The 20,372-nt window shown below is 49.5% G+C and overlaps 1 protein-coding gene across 2 annotated transcripts in view; it reads left to right on the top strand.

Moving 5' to 3' along the window:
• The window catches only part of col9a2 (procollagen, type IX, alpha 2), a 255,307-nt gene that overhangs the window by 91,248 nt on the left and 143,687 nt on the right, over nucleotides 1-20,372 (top strand). For both annotated transcript variants that reach the window (XM_072502259.1, XM_072502256.1), the window contains one exon: nucleotides 19,999-20,052. In XM_072502259.1, the coding sequence (XP_072358360.1) occupies nucleotides 19,999-20,052 (54 nt within the window). The remainder of the gene's footprint in view (nucleotides 1-19,998; nucleotides 20,053-20,372) is intronic.

The raw sequence follows: 20,372 nt of genomic DNA, 5'->3' as shown, positions 1-20,372 counted from the left end.
AGAGGGGTGGCAATATTGGTGGGGAAGCAGGTGTCGTTTGAGGCCAAGAACATAGAAGCGGACAATGGAGGCCGATACGTGATGGTGAGTGGTAGGTTGCAGGGGACGGAGGTGGTACTGGTGAATGTATATGCCCCGAACTGGGACGATCCTGGATTCATGAAACGGATGTTGGGGCGTATTCCAGACCTGGAGGTAGGGAGCTTGATAATGGGTGGGGATTTTAACACGTTGCTGGACCCAGCATTAGATCGTTCCAGATCTAGGATGGGGAAGAGGCCGGCTGCGGCCAAGGTGCTTAGGGGGTTTATGGATCAGATGGGGGGAGTAGATCCGTGGAGATTTTCCAGGCCTTTGGCCAGAGAATTTTCTTTTTTCTCCCACGTACATAAGGCCTACCCCCGGATAGATTTTTTTCTGGGCAGGGCATTGATCCCGAAAGTGGAGGGAACGGCGTATTCGGCCATAGCCATTTCAGACCATGCCCCGCATTGGGTGGAGCTAGAGCTGGGGGGAGGAGAGGGACCAACGCCCGTTGTGGCGGTTGGATGTGGGACTGCTGGCAGACGAGGAAGTGTGTGGGAGGGTGTGGGGGTGCATCGAAAGGTATCTGGAGGCCAACGGGGAGGTGCAGGTGGGAGTAGTATGGGAGGCGCTGAAGGCGGTGGTCAGGGGAGAGTTAATCTCCATCAGGGCTCATAGGATGAAGAGAGAGGGCAGGGAAAGGGAGAGGTTAGTGGGGGAGATTTTAAGGGTGGACAGGAGATATGCAGAGGTTCCTGATGAGGGACTACTCAGGGAGAGACAAAGTCTCCAGACGGAGTTTGACCTGTTGACCACAGGGAAGGCAGAGGCACAGTGGAGGAAGCACAGGGGGCGATATATGAATATGGGGAGAAGGCGAGTCGGATGCTGGCACATCAGCTCCGTAAGAGGATGGCAGCGAGGGAAATAGGTGGAATCAAGGATGGCAGGGGAACTATGGTGCGGAGTGCGGTGAAAGTGAATGAGGCATTCAAGGCCTTTTACGAGGAGCTGTATCGGTCCCAGCCCCCAGGGGGAAAAGAGGGGATTCAATGATTCTTGGACCAACTGAGGTTCCCAAGGGTGGAGGAGCAGGAGGTGGCTGGTTTGGGGGCGCCAATTGGGGTGGAGGAGCTGGTTAAAGGACTGGGGAGCATGCAGGCAGGGAAGGCCCCGGGTCCGGATGGGTTCCCGGTGGAGTTTTATAGGAAGTTTGTAGACCTGTTAGCCCCGTTGCTGGTAAGGACCTTCCATGTAGCAAGGGAGGGGGGGACCCTGCCCCCGACAATGTCGGAGGCAACAATCTCTTTGATCTTCAAGCGGGATAAGGACCCACTGCAATGTGGGTCATATAGACCGATCTCGCTCCTCAACGTAGATGCTAAGTTGCTGGCAAAAATGTTGGCTACGAGGATTGAGGACTGTGTCCCGGGGATGATTCACGAGGACCAGACGGGATTCGTAAAGGGTAGACAGCTAAATACCAATGTGCAAAGGCTCCTAAGTGTGATAATGATGCCATCGGTGGAGTGAGAGGCGGAGATAGTAGCAGCCATGGACGCGGAGAAGGCCTTTGACCGAGTAGAGTGGGAGTATCTCTGGGAAGTGTTGAGGAGGTTTGGGTTCAGGGGAGGGTTTATTAGTTGGGTTAAGCTCCTGTATAAAGCCCCGGTGGCGAGTGTGGTCACGAACCGGCGGAGGTCGGAGTATTTCCGTCTGTATCGAGGGACAAGGCAGGGGTGCCCCCTGTCCCCTCTGCTGTTTGCATTGGCAATTGAACCTTTGGCCATGGCGTTAAGGGAGTCGGGGAAATGGAAGGGGGTGGTCCGAGGGAGAGAGGAACATCGAGTGTCGCTGTGCGCAGACAACCTGTTGCTGTATGTGGCGGATCCAGTGGAGGGGATAGTTGAGGTCATGCAGATCCTAAGGGAGTTTGGAGACTTTTCGGGCTATAAGCTCAACGTGGGAAAGAGTGAGCTCTTTGTGGTGCATCCGGGGGATCAGGGAAGAGGGATAGATGACCTACCGTTGAGGAGGGCGGAAAGGAGCTTTCGATACTTGGAGATTCAGGTAGCTAGGAGCTGGGGGGCACTGCACAAACTTAATTTGACGCGGCTGGTGGAACAGATGGAGGAGGATTTTAAAAGGTGGGACATGTTGCCACTCTCGCTGGCGGGCAGGGTACAGTCGATTAAAATGGTGGTCCTCCCAAGGTTTCTTTTTGTGTTCCAGTGCCTTCCAATCGTGATCACCAAGACCTTTTTTAAGAGGGTAGGCAGGAGCATTATGAGTTTTGTATGGGCGAGCAAGACCCTGAGGGTAAGGAGGGGGTTCCTGGAGCGTAGCAGGGATAGAGGAGGGTTGGCGTTGCCGAATTTGGGTGGCTACTACTGGGCAGCCAACGTGGCGATGATCCATAAGTGGGTGATGGAGGGAGAGGGGGCGGCGTGGAAGAGGTTGGAGATGGCGTCCTGCAAAGGAACGAGCCTGGGGGCGCTGGTGACGGCACCGCTGCCGCTCTCGCCGACAAGCAACACCACGAGCCAGGTGGTGGCAACGCTAAAGATCTGGGGGCAGTGGAGACGACACAGGGGAGCGGTGGGAGCCTCGGTGTGGTCCCCGATTAGGGATAACCATCGGTTTGTCCCAGGAAGGATGGACGGGGGGTTTCAGAGCTGACATCAGGCAGGGATTAGAAGAATGGGGGACCTGTTCATCGATGGGACGTTTGCGAGCTTAGGGGCGCTGGAGGAGAAATTTGGACTACACCCGGGAAATGTCTTCAGGTACATGCAAGTGAGGGCGTTTGTGAGGCGGTAGGTGAGGGAATTCCCACTGCTCCCGGCACAGGGGATTCAAGACAGGGTGATTTCGGGCATATGGGTCGGGGAGGGCAAGGTGTCGGCGATATACCAGGAGATGAAAGAAGAGGGGGAGGCTTTGGTAGAGGAGCTGAAAGGTAAATGGGAAGAGGAGCTGGGGGAGGGGATTGATGCCCTAAGTAGGGTTAATTCATCTTCCTCGTGTGCCAGGCTTAGCCTGATACAGTTTAAGGTAGTGCACAGAGTGCATATGACGGGGGCGAGGCTGAGTAGGTTCTTTGGGGTGGAGGACAGATGTGGGAGGTGCTCAGGAAGTCCGGCGAACCACGTCCATATGTTTTGGTCATACCCGGCACTGGAGTGGTTCTGGAGGGGAGTTGCGGGAATAGTATCTGAGGTGGTGAAAGTCCGGGTCAAGCCAAGCTGGGGGCTAGCACTATTTGGAGTAGTGGACGAGCAGGGAGTGCAGGAGGGGAAAGAGGCCGGCATTCTGGCCTTTGTGTCCCTAGTAGCCCGGCGAAGGATCTTGCTAATGTGGAAGGAGGCGAAGCCCCCCAGCGTGGAGGCCTGCATAAATGATATGGCAGGGTTTATCAAGTTGGAGAGGATAAAGTTTGCCTTGAGAGGGTCTGCGCAGGGGTTCTACAGGCGGTGGCAACCGTTCCTAGACTATCTCGCGGAGCGTTAGATGAAGGTTGGACAGCAGCAACAGCAACCCGGGGGGGGGGGGGGGGGGGAGATATCTTTCTTTGGGGGGGGTGGTGGGCAGGAGGGAGGGAAGGGGAAGGTTTTTTTTTCTGGGGGGCATTTGAGCAAGAAAACACATGAATGATCCGGAAAACTGACATGTATGGGAGGAATCCAATGTACAAAGTTCTGTATCATATTGACTTGCCATGTTCATGTCTTGCTATGCGAGCTTTCTTTCTTTTTTTTTGTTACGGGGGGTGGGGGGTCGGTTTGTTTGTTTGGTTGAAAATTTTGTTTAAAAACTCTTAAAAAACATATTTAAAAAAAAAAGAAAAGGTCTTCAATAAGATGCCATGCAATAAAATAAAGTAAAGTCGCCATAGTCCCAGATGATCATAGGCTGCTTGCCCCTTTGAAGGGGAGAGCTGACTGGTGGTAATTTAACCTGAGGATCACAACACCTCAGGTGAGGGGCAAGGTTGAGAAGGCGGGGCCTTCATGAATAACCTCTACCAGTATGAGAATTGAACCCAAGCTGCTGGTCTCGCGAGGCATCGCAAACCAGCTGTCCAGCCAACTGAGCTAAACCGGTCTCGTGACATGAAACATGTGCAGTCAAATGACAAATAACTGAATGGATAAAAAATTGAGCTGGTTTAGCAAGGGGCTGGTTTAGCACAGTGGACCAAACAGCTGGCTTGTAAAGCAGAACAAGGCCAGCAGCACAGGTTCAATTCCAGTACCAACCTCCCCGTACAGGTGCCGGAATGTGGTGACAATAAGCGATTATTATTATTATTTTTATTCATAATTTTGGTTAGGATTTGAGACCAAGTAATTCAATATCAAAGATTTTGGTTGAAACCAAGCTTGGGATTATAGCTACCTCTGAGGAAGAATGAACATTGAGACATGAAGGTGGCAGAACATTGGCTGTCTAAACAGGTTAAGTGGCAAATGAATTGAGCAGATACATGTGAGATGGGCAGCACGGTAGCACTGTGGATAGCACAATTGCTTCACAGCTCCAGGGTCCCAGGTTCGATTCCGGCTTGGGTCACTATCTGTGCGGAGTCTGCACATCCTCCCCGTGTGTGCGTGGGTTTCCTCCGGGTGCTCCGTTTCCTCCCACAGTCCAAAGATGTGCGGGTTAGGTGGATTGGCCATGATAAATTGCCCTTAGTGTCCAAAATTGCCCTTAGTGTTCGGTGGGGTGACTGGGTTATGGGGATAGGGTGGAGGTGTTGACCTTGGGTTGGGTACTTTTCCGGGGGCCGGTGTAGACTCGATGGGCCGAATGGCCTCCTTCTGCACTGTAAATTCTATGATATGATGCAATTTGGTCGAAAAGATAGAAACATCACATATGCCTTAGAAAAGCCCAAATTGAAGGTGATGAGAGTAGAGGGAGCCAGGAATTCAGGAGAACAAATCATTGCGAGCAACATCACAGATCAGCAAAACAAGGAAAGTGTGTGGTATTATAGGTATTACGGTACCCGAGAGGCTGAAGTACCGTTGGTAGAACCTGTGTGCTTGCTATTGGCTAGAGTGTATAATAGCTCCGCCCTGATAGGTGGGGTATAAGAACCTGTGCTGCCCCAGCAGCCCTCATTCTGTACCTGAGCTGCTGGGGGAAACATCTAGCTTATTAAAGCCTTCAGTTGGACTACAACCTTGCTTTAGTGGTCATTGATCGTGCATCAAAGTGTTAACAAAGTACTAGGATTTATTTCTAAGGGCACACAATTCAAAAGGAGTGAAATTATGTTGAACTTGCATAGGGCTCTGGTTAGCCTGCACGTTAGAGTAGTGCACAGCGTGGTCTCCATATCATAAAAAGGACTGGAGAAATTGTGAATAAAAAAAGATGTGCAAGATCAATACCAGAACTGAAAGCTATTGAGAAAAATTGACCAGATTAGGAGCAATATTCTTTAGAAAAGAGATGATTTAGAGGCGACCAGCTAGAGGTCTTTAAAATTCTGAATAGTTTGGACAAGATAGGTATGGGAAGAATGATTCCAAATGTGGGAGAATTTAAAGTTAGTAGCCATAAATACAAGTTGGGTACTAATAAATCGAGCAGGGAGAAAAGAAAAAAATGTTAATTGAGAAAGTGGAACTCGCTACCGCAGGAAGTGGTTGAGGCAAGTACCTTAGATGCATTCAAAAGGACAGTAGGTGAGGACATGAGAGAGATATGCTGAAAGAACAAAGAACAAAGAAAAGTACAGCATAAGCAGGCTCTTTGGCCCTCCAAGCCTGTGCCGACCATGATGCCCGTCTAACCTAAAACCTTCTATACTTCCAGGGTCCATATACCTCTATTCCCATCTATTCACGTATTTGTCAAGATGCCCCTTAAACATCACTATCTTACCTGCTTCCACCACCTCCTCCGGCAACGAGTTCCAGGCATAAACAAAGAACAAAGAAATGTACAGCACAGGAACAGGCCCTTCGGCCCTCCAAGCCCGTGCCGACCATGCTGCCCGACTAAACTACAATCTTCTACACTTCCTGGGTCCGTATTCCTCTATTCCCATCCTATTCGTGTATTTGTCAAGATGCCCCTTAAATGTCACTATCGTCCCTGCTTCCACCACCTCCTCCGGTAGCGAGTTCCAGGCACCCACCACCCTCTGTGTAAAAAACTTGCCTCGTACATCTACTCTAAACCTTGCCACTCTCACCTTAAACCTATGCCCCCTAGTAATTGACCCCTCTACCCTGGGGAAAAGCCTATCCACTCTGTCTATGCCCCATATAATTTTGTAGACCTCTATCAGGTCGCCCCTCAACCTCCTTCGTTCCAGTGAGAACAAATCGCTCCTCATAGCTAATGCCCTCCATACCAGGCAACATTCTGGTAAATCTCTTCTGCACCCTCTCTAAAGCCTCCACATCCTTCTGGTAGTGTGGCGACCAGAATTGAACACTATACTCCAAGTGTGGCCAAACTAAGGTTCTATACAGCTGCAACATGACTTGCCAATTCTTATACTCAATGCCCTGGCCAATGAAGGCAAGCATGCCGTATGCCTTCTTGACTACCTTCTCCACCTGTGTTGCCCCTTTCAGTGACCTGTGGACCTGTACTCCTAGATCTCTTTGACTTTCAATACTCTTGAGGGTTCTACCATTCACTGTATATTCCCTACCTGTATTAGACCTTCCAAAATGCATTACCTCACATTTGTCCGGATTAAACTCCATCTGCCATCTCTCCGCCCAAGTCTCCAAACAATCTAAATCCTGCTGTATCCTCTGGCAGTCTTCATCGCTATCCACAATTCCACCAAACTTTGTGTCGTCTGCAAACTTACTAATCAGACCAGTTACATTTTCCTCCAAATCATTTATGTATACTACAAACAGCAAAGGTCCCAGCACGGATCCCTGTGGAACACCACTGGTCACAGCCCTCCAATTAGAAAAGCATCCTTCCATTGCTACTCTCTGCCTTCTATGACCTAGCCAGTTCTGTATCCACCTTGCCAGCTCACCCCTGATCCCATGTGACTTCACCTTTTGTACTAGTTTACCATGAGGGACCTTGTCAAAGGCCTTACTGAAGTCCATATAGACAACATCCACTGCCCTACCTGCATCAATCATCTTAGTGACCTCCTCGAAAAACTCTATCAAGTTAGTGAGACACGACCTCCCCTTCACAAAACCATGCTGCCTCTCACTAATACGTCCATTTGCTTCCAAATGGGAGTAGATCCTGTCTCGAAGAATTCTCTCCAGTAATTTCCCTACCACTGAAGTAAGGCTCACTGGCCTGTAGTTCCCTGGATTATCCTTGCTACCCTTCTTAAACAGAGGAACAACATTGGTTATTCTCCAGTCCTCCGGGACATCACCTGAAGACAGTGAGGATCCAAAGATTTCTGTCAAGGCCTCAGCAATTTCCTCTCCAGCCTCCTTCAGTATTCTTGGGTAGATCCCATCAGGCCCTGGGGACTTATCTACCTTAATATTTTTTAAGACACCCAACACCTCGTCTTTTTGGATCTCAATGTGACCCAGGCTATCTACACACCCTTCTCCAGACTCAACATCTACCATTTTCTTCTCTTTGGTGAATACTGATGCAAAGTATTCATTTAGTACCTCACCCATTTCCTCTGGCTCCACACATAGATTCCCTTGCCTATCCTTCAGTGGGCCAACCCTTTCCCTGGCTACCCTCTTGCTTTTTATGTACGTGTAAAAAGCCTTGGGATTTTCCTTAACCCTATTTGCCAATGACTTTTCGTGACCCCTTCTAGCCCTCCTGACTCCTTGCTTAAGTTCCTTCCTACTTTCCTTATATTCCACACAGGCTTTGTCTGTTCCCAGCCTTTTAGCCCTGACAAATGCCTCCTTTTTCTTTTTTTAAAAAATATATTTTATTCAAAATTTTGTGGCCAAACATAACAGGACATAGTTTTTCTTTTGAACAACAACAAAGCAATATAAATAACCGTGGCCAATTTTAAACAAATAAATAAATAATATATAAACAAAAACAAAACCAAGTGGCAACTGCCTTGTCAAAAATAGTTACTCTCCAAAGATACAATCCAACAATCCAATATACATTACCTATAACAAGTGTCTATACACATACAATGACATCCCTGAGAGTCCGTCCGGTTCCTCCCGCCCTCCCCCCTGGGATGCTGCTGTTGTCTTCTTCTTTTCCATTCCCTCTATCTTTCTGTGAGGTAGTCGACGAACGGTTGCCACCGCCTGGTGAACCCTTGAGCTGAACCTCTTAATACGAACTTGATCCGTTCTAACTTTATAAACCCTGCCATGTTGTTTATCCAGGTCTCCACACCCGGGTGTTTGGCTTCCTTCCACATTAACAATATCCTGCGCCGGGCTACTAGGGACGCAAAGGCCAAAACATCAGCCTCTCTCGCCTCCTGCACTCCCGGCTCTTCTGCAACCCCGAATATAGCCAACCCCCAGCTTGGTTCGACCCGGACCGCCACCACCTTCGAAAGCACCTTTGCCACCCCACCCAGAACCCCTGTAGTGCCGGGCATGACCAGAACAAGTGGGTGTGATTCGCTAGGCTTCTCGAGCATCTCCCACACCTATCCTCTACCCAAAAAAATCTACTGAGCCGTGCTCCAGTCAAATGCGCCCTGTGTAGAACCTTGAATTGTATCAGGCTTAGCCTGGCACACGAGGACGATGAGTTTACCCTACGTAGGGCGTCAGCCCACAGCCCCTCCTCAATCTCCTCCCCCAGCTCTTCCCATTTCCCTTTCAGCTCATCTACCATGATCTCCCCCTCGTCCCTCATTTCCCTATATATGTCCGACACCTTACCATCCCCCACCCATGTCTCTGAGATCACTCTATCCTGCGCCTCCTGCGTCGGGAGCTGCGGAAATTCCCTCACCTGTTGCCTCGCGAAAGCCCTCAGTTGCATATACCGAAATGCATTCCCTTGGGGCAACCCATATTTTTCCGTCAGCGCACCCAGACTCGCAAACGTCCCATCTACGAACAGATCTCTCAATTGTACTACCCCAGCTCTTTGCCATGCTCCAAACCCCCATCCATTCTCCCCGGAACAAACCTATGGTTATTTCTTATCGGGGACCGCACCGAGGCTCCCGTCTTTCCCCTATGCCGTCTCCACTGCCCCCAAATTTTCAATGTAGCCACCACCACCGGGCTTGTGGTGTATTTCTTCGGTGAGAACGGCAACGGTGCCGTCACCATTGCTTGTAGGCTAGTCCCCCTGCAGGACGCCCTCTCCAATCTCTTCCACGCCACTCCCTCCCCTTCTCCCATCCACTTACACACCATTGAAACATTGGCGGCCCAGTAATAGTCGTTTAGGCTCGGTAGTGCCAACCCCCCCTGTCCCTACTATGCTGCAAAAATCCCCTCCTCACTCTCGGGGTCATCCCGGCCCACACAAAACTCATAATACTCTTCTCGATTCTCTTGAAAAAAGCCTTTGTGACCACCACCGGGAGGCACTGAAACACAAAAAGGAATCTCGGGAGGACCACCATTTTAACCGCCTGCACCCTACCTGCCAGTGACAGGGACACCATGTCCCATCTCTTAAAGTCCTCCTCCATCTGTTCCACCAACCGCGTTAAATTAAGCCTGTGTAATGTACCCCAATTCTTGGCTATCTGGATCCCCAAGTACCGGAAGTCCCTTGTTACCTTCCTCAACAGTAAAACCTCTATTTCCCTGCTCTGCTCCCCTGGATGCACCGCGAACAACTCACTTTTCCCCATGTTCAATTTATACCCTGAAAACTCCCCAAACTCCCCAAGTATCCGCATTATCTCTGGCATCCCCTCCGCCGGGTCCGCCACATACAACAACAAATCATCCGCATACAGAGATACCCGGTGTTCTTCTCCTCCCCTGAGTACTCCCCTCCACTTCCTGGAACCCCTCAATACTATGGCCAGGGGCTCAATCGCCAGTGCAAACAATAACGGGGACAGAGGACATCCCTGCCTCGTCCCTCTATAGAGCCGAAAATAATCAGACCCCCGTCCATTCGTGACCACGCTCGCCATCGGGGCCCTATACAGCAACTGTACCCATCTGATATACCCATCTCCAAAGCCAAATCTCCTCAGCACCTCCCACAAATAATCCCACTCCACTCTATCAAATGCTTTCTCGGCATCCATCGCCACCACTATCTCCGCTTCCCCCTCTGGTGGGGGCATCATCATTACCCCTAGCAGCCTCCGTATATTTGTGTTCAGCTGTCTCACCTTCACAAGCCCAGTTTGGTCCTCATGAACCACCCCCGGGACACAATCCTCTATCCTCGTTGCCATTACCTTGGCCAGAATCTTAGCATCCACATTCAGGAGGGAAATGGGCCTATAGGACCCGCATTGCAGCGGGTCTTTTTCCTTCTTTAGGAGGAGCGGTATCGTTGCCTCTGACATAGTCGGGGGCAGCTGCCCCCTTTCCCTAGCCTCATTAAAGGTTCTCATCAGTAGCGGGGCCAGCAAGTCCAACCCGCCCTCTCCTGCTCCTCCACCTTAGGAAATTCCAGCTGATCCAGAAAGCACATCATTCTCTCCTTCCCTTCCGGGGGCTGAGCTTCATATAATCTTTCATAAAATGCCTTGAACACTCCATTCACTCTCTCCGCTCCATCTCTCCCTCCTCATCTCTCACCCCCCCTATCTCCCTCGCTGCTCCCCTTTTCCTCAGTTGGTGGGCCAGCAACCTGCTCGCCTTCTCCCCATATTCGTACTGTACACCCTGTGCCTTCCTCCATTGTGCCTCTGCATTACCCGTAGTCAACAAGTCAAATTCTACATGTAGCCTTTGCCTTTCCCTGTACAGTCCCTCCTCCGGTGCCTCCGCATATTGTCTGTCCACCCTCAAAAGTTCTTTCAACAACCGCTCCCTTTCCCTACCCTCCTGCTTTCCTTTATGTGATTATTATTCTAGGGCAGCACGGTGGCGCAGTGGGTTAGCCCTGCTGCCTCACGTCGCCGGGGTCCCAGGTTCGATCCCGGCTCTGGGTCACTGTCCGTGTGGAGTTTGCACATTCTCCCCGTGTTTGTACGGGTTTCGCCCCCACAACCCAAAGATGCGCAGGGTAGGTGGATTGGCCATGCTAAATTGCCCCTTAATTTGAAAAAATGAATTGGGTACTCTAAATTTAAGTTGTACAAGACATTGGTACGGCCACACTTGGAATACTGTGTGCAGTTCTGGTCACCCTATTATAGAAAGGATATTATTAAACTGGAAAGAGTGCAGAAAAGATTTACTAGGATGTTGCCGGGACTTGATGGTTTGAGTTATAAGGAGAGGCTGGATAGACTGGGACTTTTTTCCTTGGAGCGTAGGAGGCTTAGGGGTGATCTTATAGAGGTCTATAAAATAATGAGGGGCATAGATAAGGTAGATAGTCAACATCTTTTCCCAAAGGTAGGGGAGTCTAAAACTAGAGGGCATAGGTTTAAGGTGAGAGGGGAGAGATTCAGAAGGGCCCAGAGGGGCAATATCTTCATTCAGAGGGTAGTGAGGAGTGCCTGGAATGTGCTGCCAGAGGTAGTAGTAGAGGCGGGTACAATTGTGTCTTTTAAAAAAACATTTAGATAGTTACATGGGTAAGATGGGTATAGAGGGTTATGGGCCAAGTGCGGGCAACTGGGACTAGCTTAATGGTAAAAACTGGGCGGCATGGACTGGTTGGGCCGAAGGGCCTGTTTCCATGCTGTAAACTTCTATGATTCTATGTGCCCTGATAGATATCAACTCCCCTCTAACCACAGCCTTAAACGCCTCCCAGACCACTCCCACCTGAACCTCCCCATTGTCATTGAGTTCCAAGTACCTTTCAATACACCCCCTCACCCTTAAACACACCCCCTCATCTGCCAATAATCCCATGTCCATTCTCCAGGGTGGGTGCTGTTCTTTTTCCTCCCCTATCTCCAGGTCCACCCAATGTGGAGCGTGGTCCGAAATAGCTATTGCCGTGTACTCCGTCCCCGTCACCTTCGGGATCAGTGCCCTTCCCAAAACAAAAAAGTCTATCCGTGAATAGACTTTGTGGACATAGGAGAAAAACGAAAACTCCTTACTCCTAGGTCTACTAAATCTCCAGGGGTCTACTCCTCCCATCTGCTCCATAAAGTCCTTGAGCACCCTAGCTGCAGCCGGCCTCCTTCCGGTCCTGTACCTCGATCTGTCCAGCTCTGGGTCCAGCACCGTATTAAAATCTCCACCCATTACCAACTTTCCCGCCTCTAGGTCCGGGATGCGTCCCAACATACGCCTCATAAAATTGGCATCATCCCAGTTCGGGGCATATACGTTCACTAAAACCACCGCCTCCCCTTGCAATCTGCCACTCACCATCACGTATCTGCCCCTACTATCCGCCACTATGGTCTTTGCCTCAAACATTACCCGCTTCCCCACTAATATAGCCACCCCCCTGTTTTTTGCGTCTAGCCCCGAATGAAACACCTGCCCCACCCATCCTTTGCGAAGTCTGACCTGGTCTATCAATTTCAGATGCGTCTCCTGCAGCATAACCACATCTGCCTTAAGTTTTTTTAGGTGTGCGAGTACCCGTGCCCTCTTAATCGGCCCGTTCAGCCCTCTCACATTCCACGTGATCAGCCGGGTTGGGGGGCTCTTTACCCCCCCCCCCTTTGTCGACTAGCCATCTCCTTTTTCAATCCAGCTCCTCACCCGGTTCCCACATAGCCGTATCTCCCCCCAACGGCGCCCTCCCGCCCCGACCACCCCACCCCATACCAGCTCCCCCTTCTCCCCAGCAGCAGCAACTCAGTTAACCCCCCCCCCCCCCCCGCTAGATCCCTTTCTAGCGTAATTGCACCCCCCATGTTGCTCCCAGAAGTCAGCAAACTCTGGCCGACCTCGGCTTCCCCCCGTGACCTCGGCCCCCACCGTGCGAGGCCCCCTCCTTCCTGCTTCCCTGTTCCCGCCATGATTACCATAGCGCGGGAACAAAGCCCGCGCTTCCCATTTGGCCCCGCCCCCAATGGCCGGCGCCCCCAGCTCCTCATCCTCCCTCCCCCCCTTCCCCCACAACATGGGGAAGAGAGAAAAGTTACAGGGTCTCAGGATTAACAACTTGGGAAATCATCTCTTCCCCCATTTCCCCCCCTTCACCCCACGTAGTCACCCCACCACTTTGTCCCAAACGTTCTTTTTCTAGCCCGCTTATTCCAGTTTCTCCTCGACAATAAATGTCCACGCCTCTTCTGCCGTTTCAAAGTAGTGGTGTTTCCCTTGATGTGTGACCCACAGTCTTGCCGGCTGCAGCATTCCAAATTTAACCTTCCTTTTGTGCAGCACCGCCTTGGCCCGATTAAAGCTTGCCCTCCTTCTCGCCACTTCCGCACTCCAATCTTGATATACGCGGATCACCGCGTTCTCCCACCTACTGCTCCGGGTTTTCTTTGCCCATCTGAGGACCATCTCTCTGTCCTTATATCGGAGAAATCTCACCACTATGGCTCGAGGAATTTCTCCAGCCCTCGGTCTTCGCGCCATAACTCGATAAGCTCCCTCCACCTCCAACGGGCCCGTCGGGGCCTCCAATCCCATTAACGAGTGAAGCATCGTGCTCACATATGCCCCGACGTCCGCCCCTTCTGCACCTTCGGGAAGACCAAGAATCCTTAAATTCTTCCTCCTCGCATTATTCTCCAACACCTCCAGCCTTTCCACACACCTTTTGTGTTGTGCCTCGTGCATCTCTGTCTTCACCACCAGTTCCTGTATTTCGTCCTCATTCTCAGCAGCCTTTGCCTTCACGACCCGAAGCTCCTGCTCCTGGGTCTTTTGCTCCTCCTGTAGCCCTTCAATCGCCTGTAATATCGGGGCCAACAGCTCCTTCTTCATCTCCTTTTTAAGTTCTTCCACGCAGCACCGCAGGAACTCTTGTTGGTCAGGGCCCCATATTAAACTGCCACCTTCCGACGCCATCTTGCTTTGTGCTTGCCTTCCTGGCCGCTGCTCTAGAGGATCCACCGCAATCCGGCCACTTTCCTCTCCTTTTTCCATCCGTGTCCAGGGGGGATTCCCTTCTGGTTTACCGCACAGTGTTTTTAGCCGTTAAAATTGCCGTTGGGGCTCCTATTAAGAGCCCAAAAGTCCGTTCCACCGGGAGCTGCCGAAACGTGCGACTTAGCTGGTCATCGCCGCACCTGGAAGTCCTCCTTTTTCTTTTTCACGAGGCCTACAATATCCCTCGTTATCCAAGGTTCCCGAAAATTGCCGTATTTATCCTTCTTCCTCACAGGAACATGCCCGTCCTGAATTCCTTTCAACTGACACTTGAAAGCCTCCCACATGTCAGATGTTGATTTGCCCTCAAACATCCGCCCCAATCTATGTTCTTCAGTTCCCGCCTAATTTTGTTATAATTAGCCTTCCCCCAATTTAGCACATTCATCCTAGGACCACTCTTATCCTTGTCCACCAGCACTTTAAAACTTACTGAATTGTGGTCACTGTTCCCGAAATGCTCCCCTACTGAAACTTCTACCACCTGGCCCGGCTCATTCCCCAATACCAGGTCCAGTACCGCCCCTTCCCTCGTTGGACTGTCTACATATTGTTTTAAGAAGCCCTCCTGGATGCTCCTTACAAACTCCGCCCCGTCTAAGCCCCTGGCACTAAGTGAGTCCCAGTCAATATTGGGGAAGTTGAAGTCTCCCATCACCACCCTGTTGTTTTTACTCTTTTCCAAAATCTGTCTACCTATCTGCTCCTCTATCTCCCGCTGGCTGTTGGGAGGCCTGTAGTAAACCCCCAACATTGTGACTGCACCCTTCTTATTCCTGATCTCGACCCATATAGCCTCACTGCCCTCTGAGGTGTCCTCCCGCAGTACAGCTGTGATATTCTCCCTAACCAGTAGCACAACTCCGCCACCCCATTTACATCCCCCTCGATCCCGCCTGAAACATCTAAATCCTGGAACGTTTAGCTGCCAATCCTGCCCTTCCCTCAACCAGGTCTCTGTAATGGCAACAACATCATAGTTCCAAGTACTAATCCAAGCTCTAAGTTCATCTGCCTTACCCGTAATACTTCTTGCATTAAAACATATGCACTTCAGGCCACCAGACCCGCTGTGTTCAGCAACTTCTCCCTGTCTGCTCTGCCTCAGAGCCCCACTGTCCCTATTCCCTAGTTCTCCCTCAATGCTCTCACCGTCTGACCTATTGCTCCCGTGCCCACCCCCCTGCCATACTAGTTTAAACCCTCCCGTGTGACACTAGCAAATCTCGCGGCCAGGATATTTATGCCTCTCCAGTTTAGATGCAACCCGTCCTTCTTATATAGGTCACACCTGCTCCGGAAGAGCTCCAAGTGGTCCAGATAACGGAAACCCTCCCTCCTACACCAGCTGTTTAGCCACGTGTTTAGCTGCTCTGTCTTCCTATTTCTAGCCTCACTGGCACGTGGCACAGGGAGTAATCCCGAGATTACAACCCTAGAGGTCCTGTCTTTTAACTTTCTGCCTAGCTCCCTGAACTCCTGCTGCAGGATCTCATGCCCCTTCCTGCCTATGTCGTTAGTACCAATATGTACAACGACCTCTGCCTGTTTGCCCTCCCCCTTCAGGATGCCCTCTACACGTTCGGAGACATCCTGGACCCTGGCACCAGGGAGGCAACATACCATCCTGGAGTCTCTTTCACGTCCACAGAAGCGCCTATCTGTGCCCCTGACTATAGAGTCCCCTATTACTATTGCTCTTCTGCGCTTTGACCCTCCCTTCTGAACATCAGAGCCAGCTGTGGTGCCACTGCTCTGGTTGCTGCTGGTTTCCCTGATAGGCTATCCCCCCCGACAGTATCCAAAGGAGTAGACCTGTTCGAGAGGGGGACAACCACGGGATTCCTGCACTGACTGCCTGCCGTTTCTGGTGGTCACCCATTTCTCTGCCTGCACCTTGGGTGTGACCACATTTATATAACTGCGATCTATGACGCTTTCCGCCACCTGCATGCTCCTAAGTGCATCCAATTGCTGGTCCAACCGAACCATGCGGTCTGTGAGGAGCTCCAGTTGGGTGCACTTTCTGCAGATGAAGCCATCCGGGACGCTGGAAGCCTCCCGGACCTGCCACATCTCACAGTCAGAGCACTGCACCCCTCTAACTGACATTGCGTCAATTAATTAAAATTAAAAGTTAAAAACATTTTTTTTTTTAAAGTTACTGTTAACTATCTGTTTCCTCGCACTAGATTTCTAATATAAATGTGAAAGCTAAATATAGTACTCTCCGATCTCTGGCTTCGATACCCCTCTAAATTATAATTAAGTAATTATGTTTAATTAGTTACCAATGCTTAATTTTTTTAATTTAGTGTAGATTCCCAACCAGCCACTCAGGTCACAGCTTTTCTGTGATGTCACTTCAGTTTCCCCCCCGACACACACAATTTGAAAAAGGTATAAAAGTAAAAATGAGTAAAAATCACTTAACTACCTTCTTACCTTCTGAGTGCCTTAGATGTTCTCAGGTTCTCTCCCTGACAGAGACTGCTCCTCCTCCTCCGAACGGCTCCCGAAACTAGGCCGCGATCTTTTTAAATCTCCGCTCTGACTCGCAGCTCCCGCGCTTTTTAAATCTCCTGGCTCTCTCTCCTCTCGCGCTGTTTTCAATGTCCCGGCTCTCTCTCCTCCCGCGCTTTTTAAATCTCCCGCGCTTTTTAAATCTCCCGGCTCTCTCTCTTCTCGTGCTGTTTTCAATGTCCCGGCTCTCTCTCTTCTCGCGCTGTTTTCAATGTCCCGGCTCTCTCTCCCCTCGCGCTGTTTTCAATGTCCCGGCTCTCTCTCCCCTCGCGCTGTTTTCAATGTCCCGGCTCTCTCTCTTCTCGGGCTGTTTTCAATGTCCCGGCTCTCTCTCTCCTCGCGCTGTTTTCACTGAGGAGATTAAATCTGGATTGATGACTGTGGAACATCACCATTCAGTACACAATGGTCGATAATCTCCAGGTCCTGATAACTCGAATGGTGCTGTCAGAATTTGATATGAGGATTGGTTGTGAGTTTCCTGTCTGCGAATCCCTTTCTAAGCCCCTCCCAATGATATTCAGGTCCTGATGATTCGAGTAACTCTGTCAGCTGATGATGTGATGTTTGGTTTGAAGTTCCCGTTAGTAAATCCTCCTCTTCCTGAAGGAGTTTCCAAAGGAATTTCACTCTCTGTGAAATTACCTTCACTCTCTGTGAAATTACCTTCACTACCTTCTGTTTAAAAAACATCCCTCGTACATCTTCTCTAAACTTTGCCCCTTGCACCTTCAACCTATTAACTGACTATCCACTCTGTCCATGCCCCTTGTAATTTTGTAGACTTCTATCAGGTCGCCCCTCAACCTCCATCGTTCCAGTGAGAACAAACTGAGTTTATATAACCTCTCCTCAAAGCTAACTCAGGGATCGGTGCTGGGTCCATTGTTATTTGTGATTTATATTAATGATTTGGATGAGAATTTAGGAGGCATGCTTAGTAAGTTTGCAGATGACACCAAGATTAGTGGCACAGTGGATAGTGAAGAAGGTTATCTAGGATTGCAACGGGATCTTGATCAATTAGGCCAGTGGGCCGACGAATGGCAGATGGAGTTTAATTTAGATAAATGTGAGGTGATGCATATTGGCAGATCGAATCAGGCCAGGACCTACTCAGTTAATGGTGTGGCGTTGGGGAGTTATAGAACAAAGAGATCTAGGAGTACAGGTTCATAGCTCCTTGAAAGTGGAGTCGCAGGTGGACAGGGTGGTGAAGAAGGCATTCGGCATGCTTGGTTTCATTGGTCAGAACATTGAATACAGGAGTCGGGACGTCTTGTGGAAGTTGTACAAGACAGTGGTACGGCCACACTTGGAATACTGTGTGCAGTTCTGGTCACCCTATTATAGAAAGGATATTATTAAACTAGAAAGAGTGCAGAAAAGATTTACTAGGATGTTACCGGGACTTGATGGTTTGAGTTATAAGGAGAGGCTGGATAGACTGGGACTTTTTTCCCTGGAGCGTAGGAGGCTTAGGGGTGATCTTATAGAGGTCTATAAAATAATGAGGGGCATAGATAAGGTAGATAGTCAACATCTTTTCCCAAAGGTAGGGGAGTCTAAAACTAGAGGACATAGGTTTAAGGTGAAAGGGGAGAGATTCAGAAGGGCCCAGAGGGGCAATTTCTTCACTCAGAGGGTAGTGAGTGCCTGGAATGTGCTGCCAGAGGTAGTAGTAGAGGCAGGTAGAATTGTGTCTTTTAAAAAGCATTTAGATAGTTACATGGGTAAGATGGGTATAGAGGGTTATGGGCCAAGTGCGGGCAACTGGGACTAGCTTAATGGTAAAAACTGGGCGGCATGGACTGGTTGGGCCGAAGGGCCTGTTTCCATGCTGTAAACTTCTATGATTCTATGATTCTAACACCCTTCATACCAGACAGCATCCTTGTAAACCTCTTTTGTGCCCTCTCCAGAGCTTCCATTTCCTTCTGGTAGTGTGGCGACCAGAATTGAACACTATATTCCAAGTGTGGCCTATCTAAGGTTCTATACAGCTGCAGCATGACTTGCCAATTTTTATACTCAATGCCCCGGCCGATGAAGGCAAGCATGCTGTATGCATTCTTGACTACCTTCTCCACCTGTGTTGCCACTTTCAGTGACCTGTGGATCTGTACACCCAGATCCCTCTGCCTGTCAATACTCTTGAGGGTTCTGCCATTTACTGTATATTTCCCACCCTATTAAATGCATTACCACACATTTGTCCGGATTAAATTCCATCTGCCATCTCTCCATCCTGCTGTATCCTCTGACAGTCTATATCCTGCTGTATCCTCTGACAGTCCTCATCACTATCCACGAAGGCTGAGATAAGGTCGATGAGATAAGCGGAGACTCATGTGAAGCATCAACGCCATCACAGACTAGTGGGCCCAGTAGCCTGTTTCTGTGCTGTATATTTTATGTAATTCTACATAGAATGGATCTGGTCACATCACCAATGTTAAAGGGGCAGAAAAGGAACACTGCCCCCATTCAGAGGCTGTTATCATTTCGCTAACATAAGGAAACACGGGCAGCACGGTAGCATTGTGGATAGCACAATTGCTTCACAGCTCCAGGGTCCCAGGTTCGATTCCGGCTTGGGTCACTGTCTGTGCGGAGTCTGCACATCCTCCCCGTGTGTGCGTGGGTTTCCTCCGGGTGCTCTGGTTTCCTCCCACAGTCCAAAGATGTGCAGGTTCGGTGGATTGGCCATGCTAAATTGCCCTTAGTGTCCAAAATTGCCCAAAGTGTTGGGTGGAGGTGTTGACCTTGGGTAGTGTGCTCTTTCCAAGAGCCGGTGCAGACTCAATGGACCGAATGGCCTCCTTCTGCACTGTAAATTCAATGATAATCTATGATTAATCTAGGACAAAGGTTCGGCACAACATCGTGGGCCAAAGGGCCTGTTCTGTGCTGTATTTTTCTATGTTCTATGTTCTATATTCACATTACTGTGGGTCTGGAGTCACATGTGGCCAGACCAGGTAAGGACGGCAGATTTCCTTCCCTATTTAGAAAATTAGTGAACTAGATGGGATTTTACAACAGTCAATGATAGTTTAATGGCCACCATTACAGAGACTATTTACAATTCCAGATTTTATTAATTGAATTTACATTCCACTCGCTGCTGTGGTGTATTTTGATTTTGTGTCCCACATCACTAGCCTGGGTCTCTGGAGTACTAGCCCAGGGACATTACTAAAGCAACATTGTCTCCACATAGTCCTGTGTCATAATGAAAACATCGTTCAAACTCCCTCCTGATCTCTTACCAATATTCCTGTCCAAAGGTATGCTTATATAGATATCAGGTCCAACCAGGAGTGGTTGAATGCGATTTATTTATAATAATTGTGTAACTTTGTGTAATTGCTTAAAGGGTCCTCCTGGTTTGATTGGTCTTCCTGGAGAAATTGGACGTCCTGGAGCTAAAGTAAGTGATAACTAATTAAAAAATATTGTTCAGCTTTCATTAATTTTCTAACCCAATAATTAATTGAAAAGTCAAATTATTCCTACTCGTTTTTAGAATGAGTAATGTACTTCTTATTCTGTATTGTACGATGTGTTATATTCCAGAAAGCCAGGTGAAAGATAAAACTGGAGCCAATGTTTACACACTTTTAAAGACATTTATTTACTGAGATATTGAGCTACACCACCAAATCCAGTAACCATAGTTTCAGTCTATTCTTATTCGCAGAAGCACAAGCAAATACCACCTGCGTACAATTATATACAACAGGGGCTGGT

The sequence above is a fragment of the Scyliorhinus torazame genome, chromosome 1 (genome assembly GCF_047496885.1).
Source record: "Scyliorhinus torazame isolate Kashiwa2021f chromosome 1, sScyTor2.1, whole genome shotgun sequence".
NCBI lineage: Eukaryota > Metazoa > Chordata > Chondrichthyes > Carcharhiniformes > Scyliorhinidae > Scyliorhinus > Scyliorhinus torazame.
The sequence above is the reverse complement of the archived record's forward strand: the minus strand, read 5'-3'. Positions and strand labels throughout refer to the sequence as shown.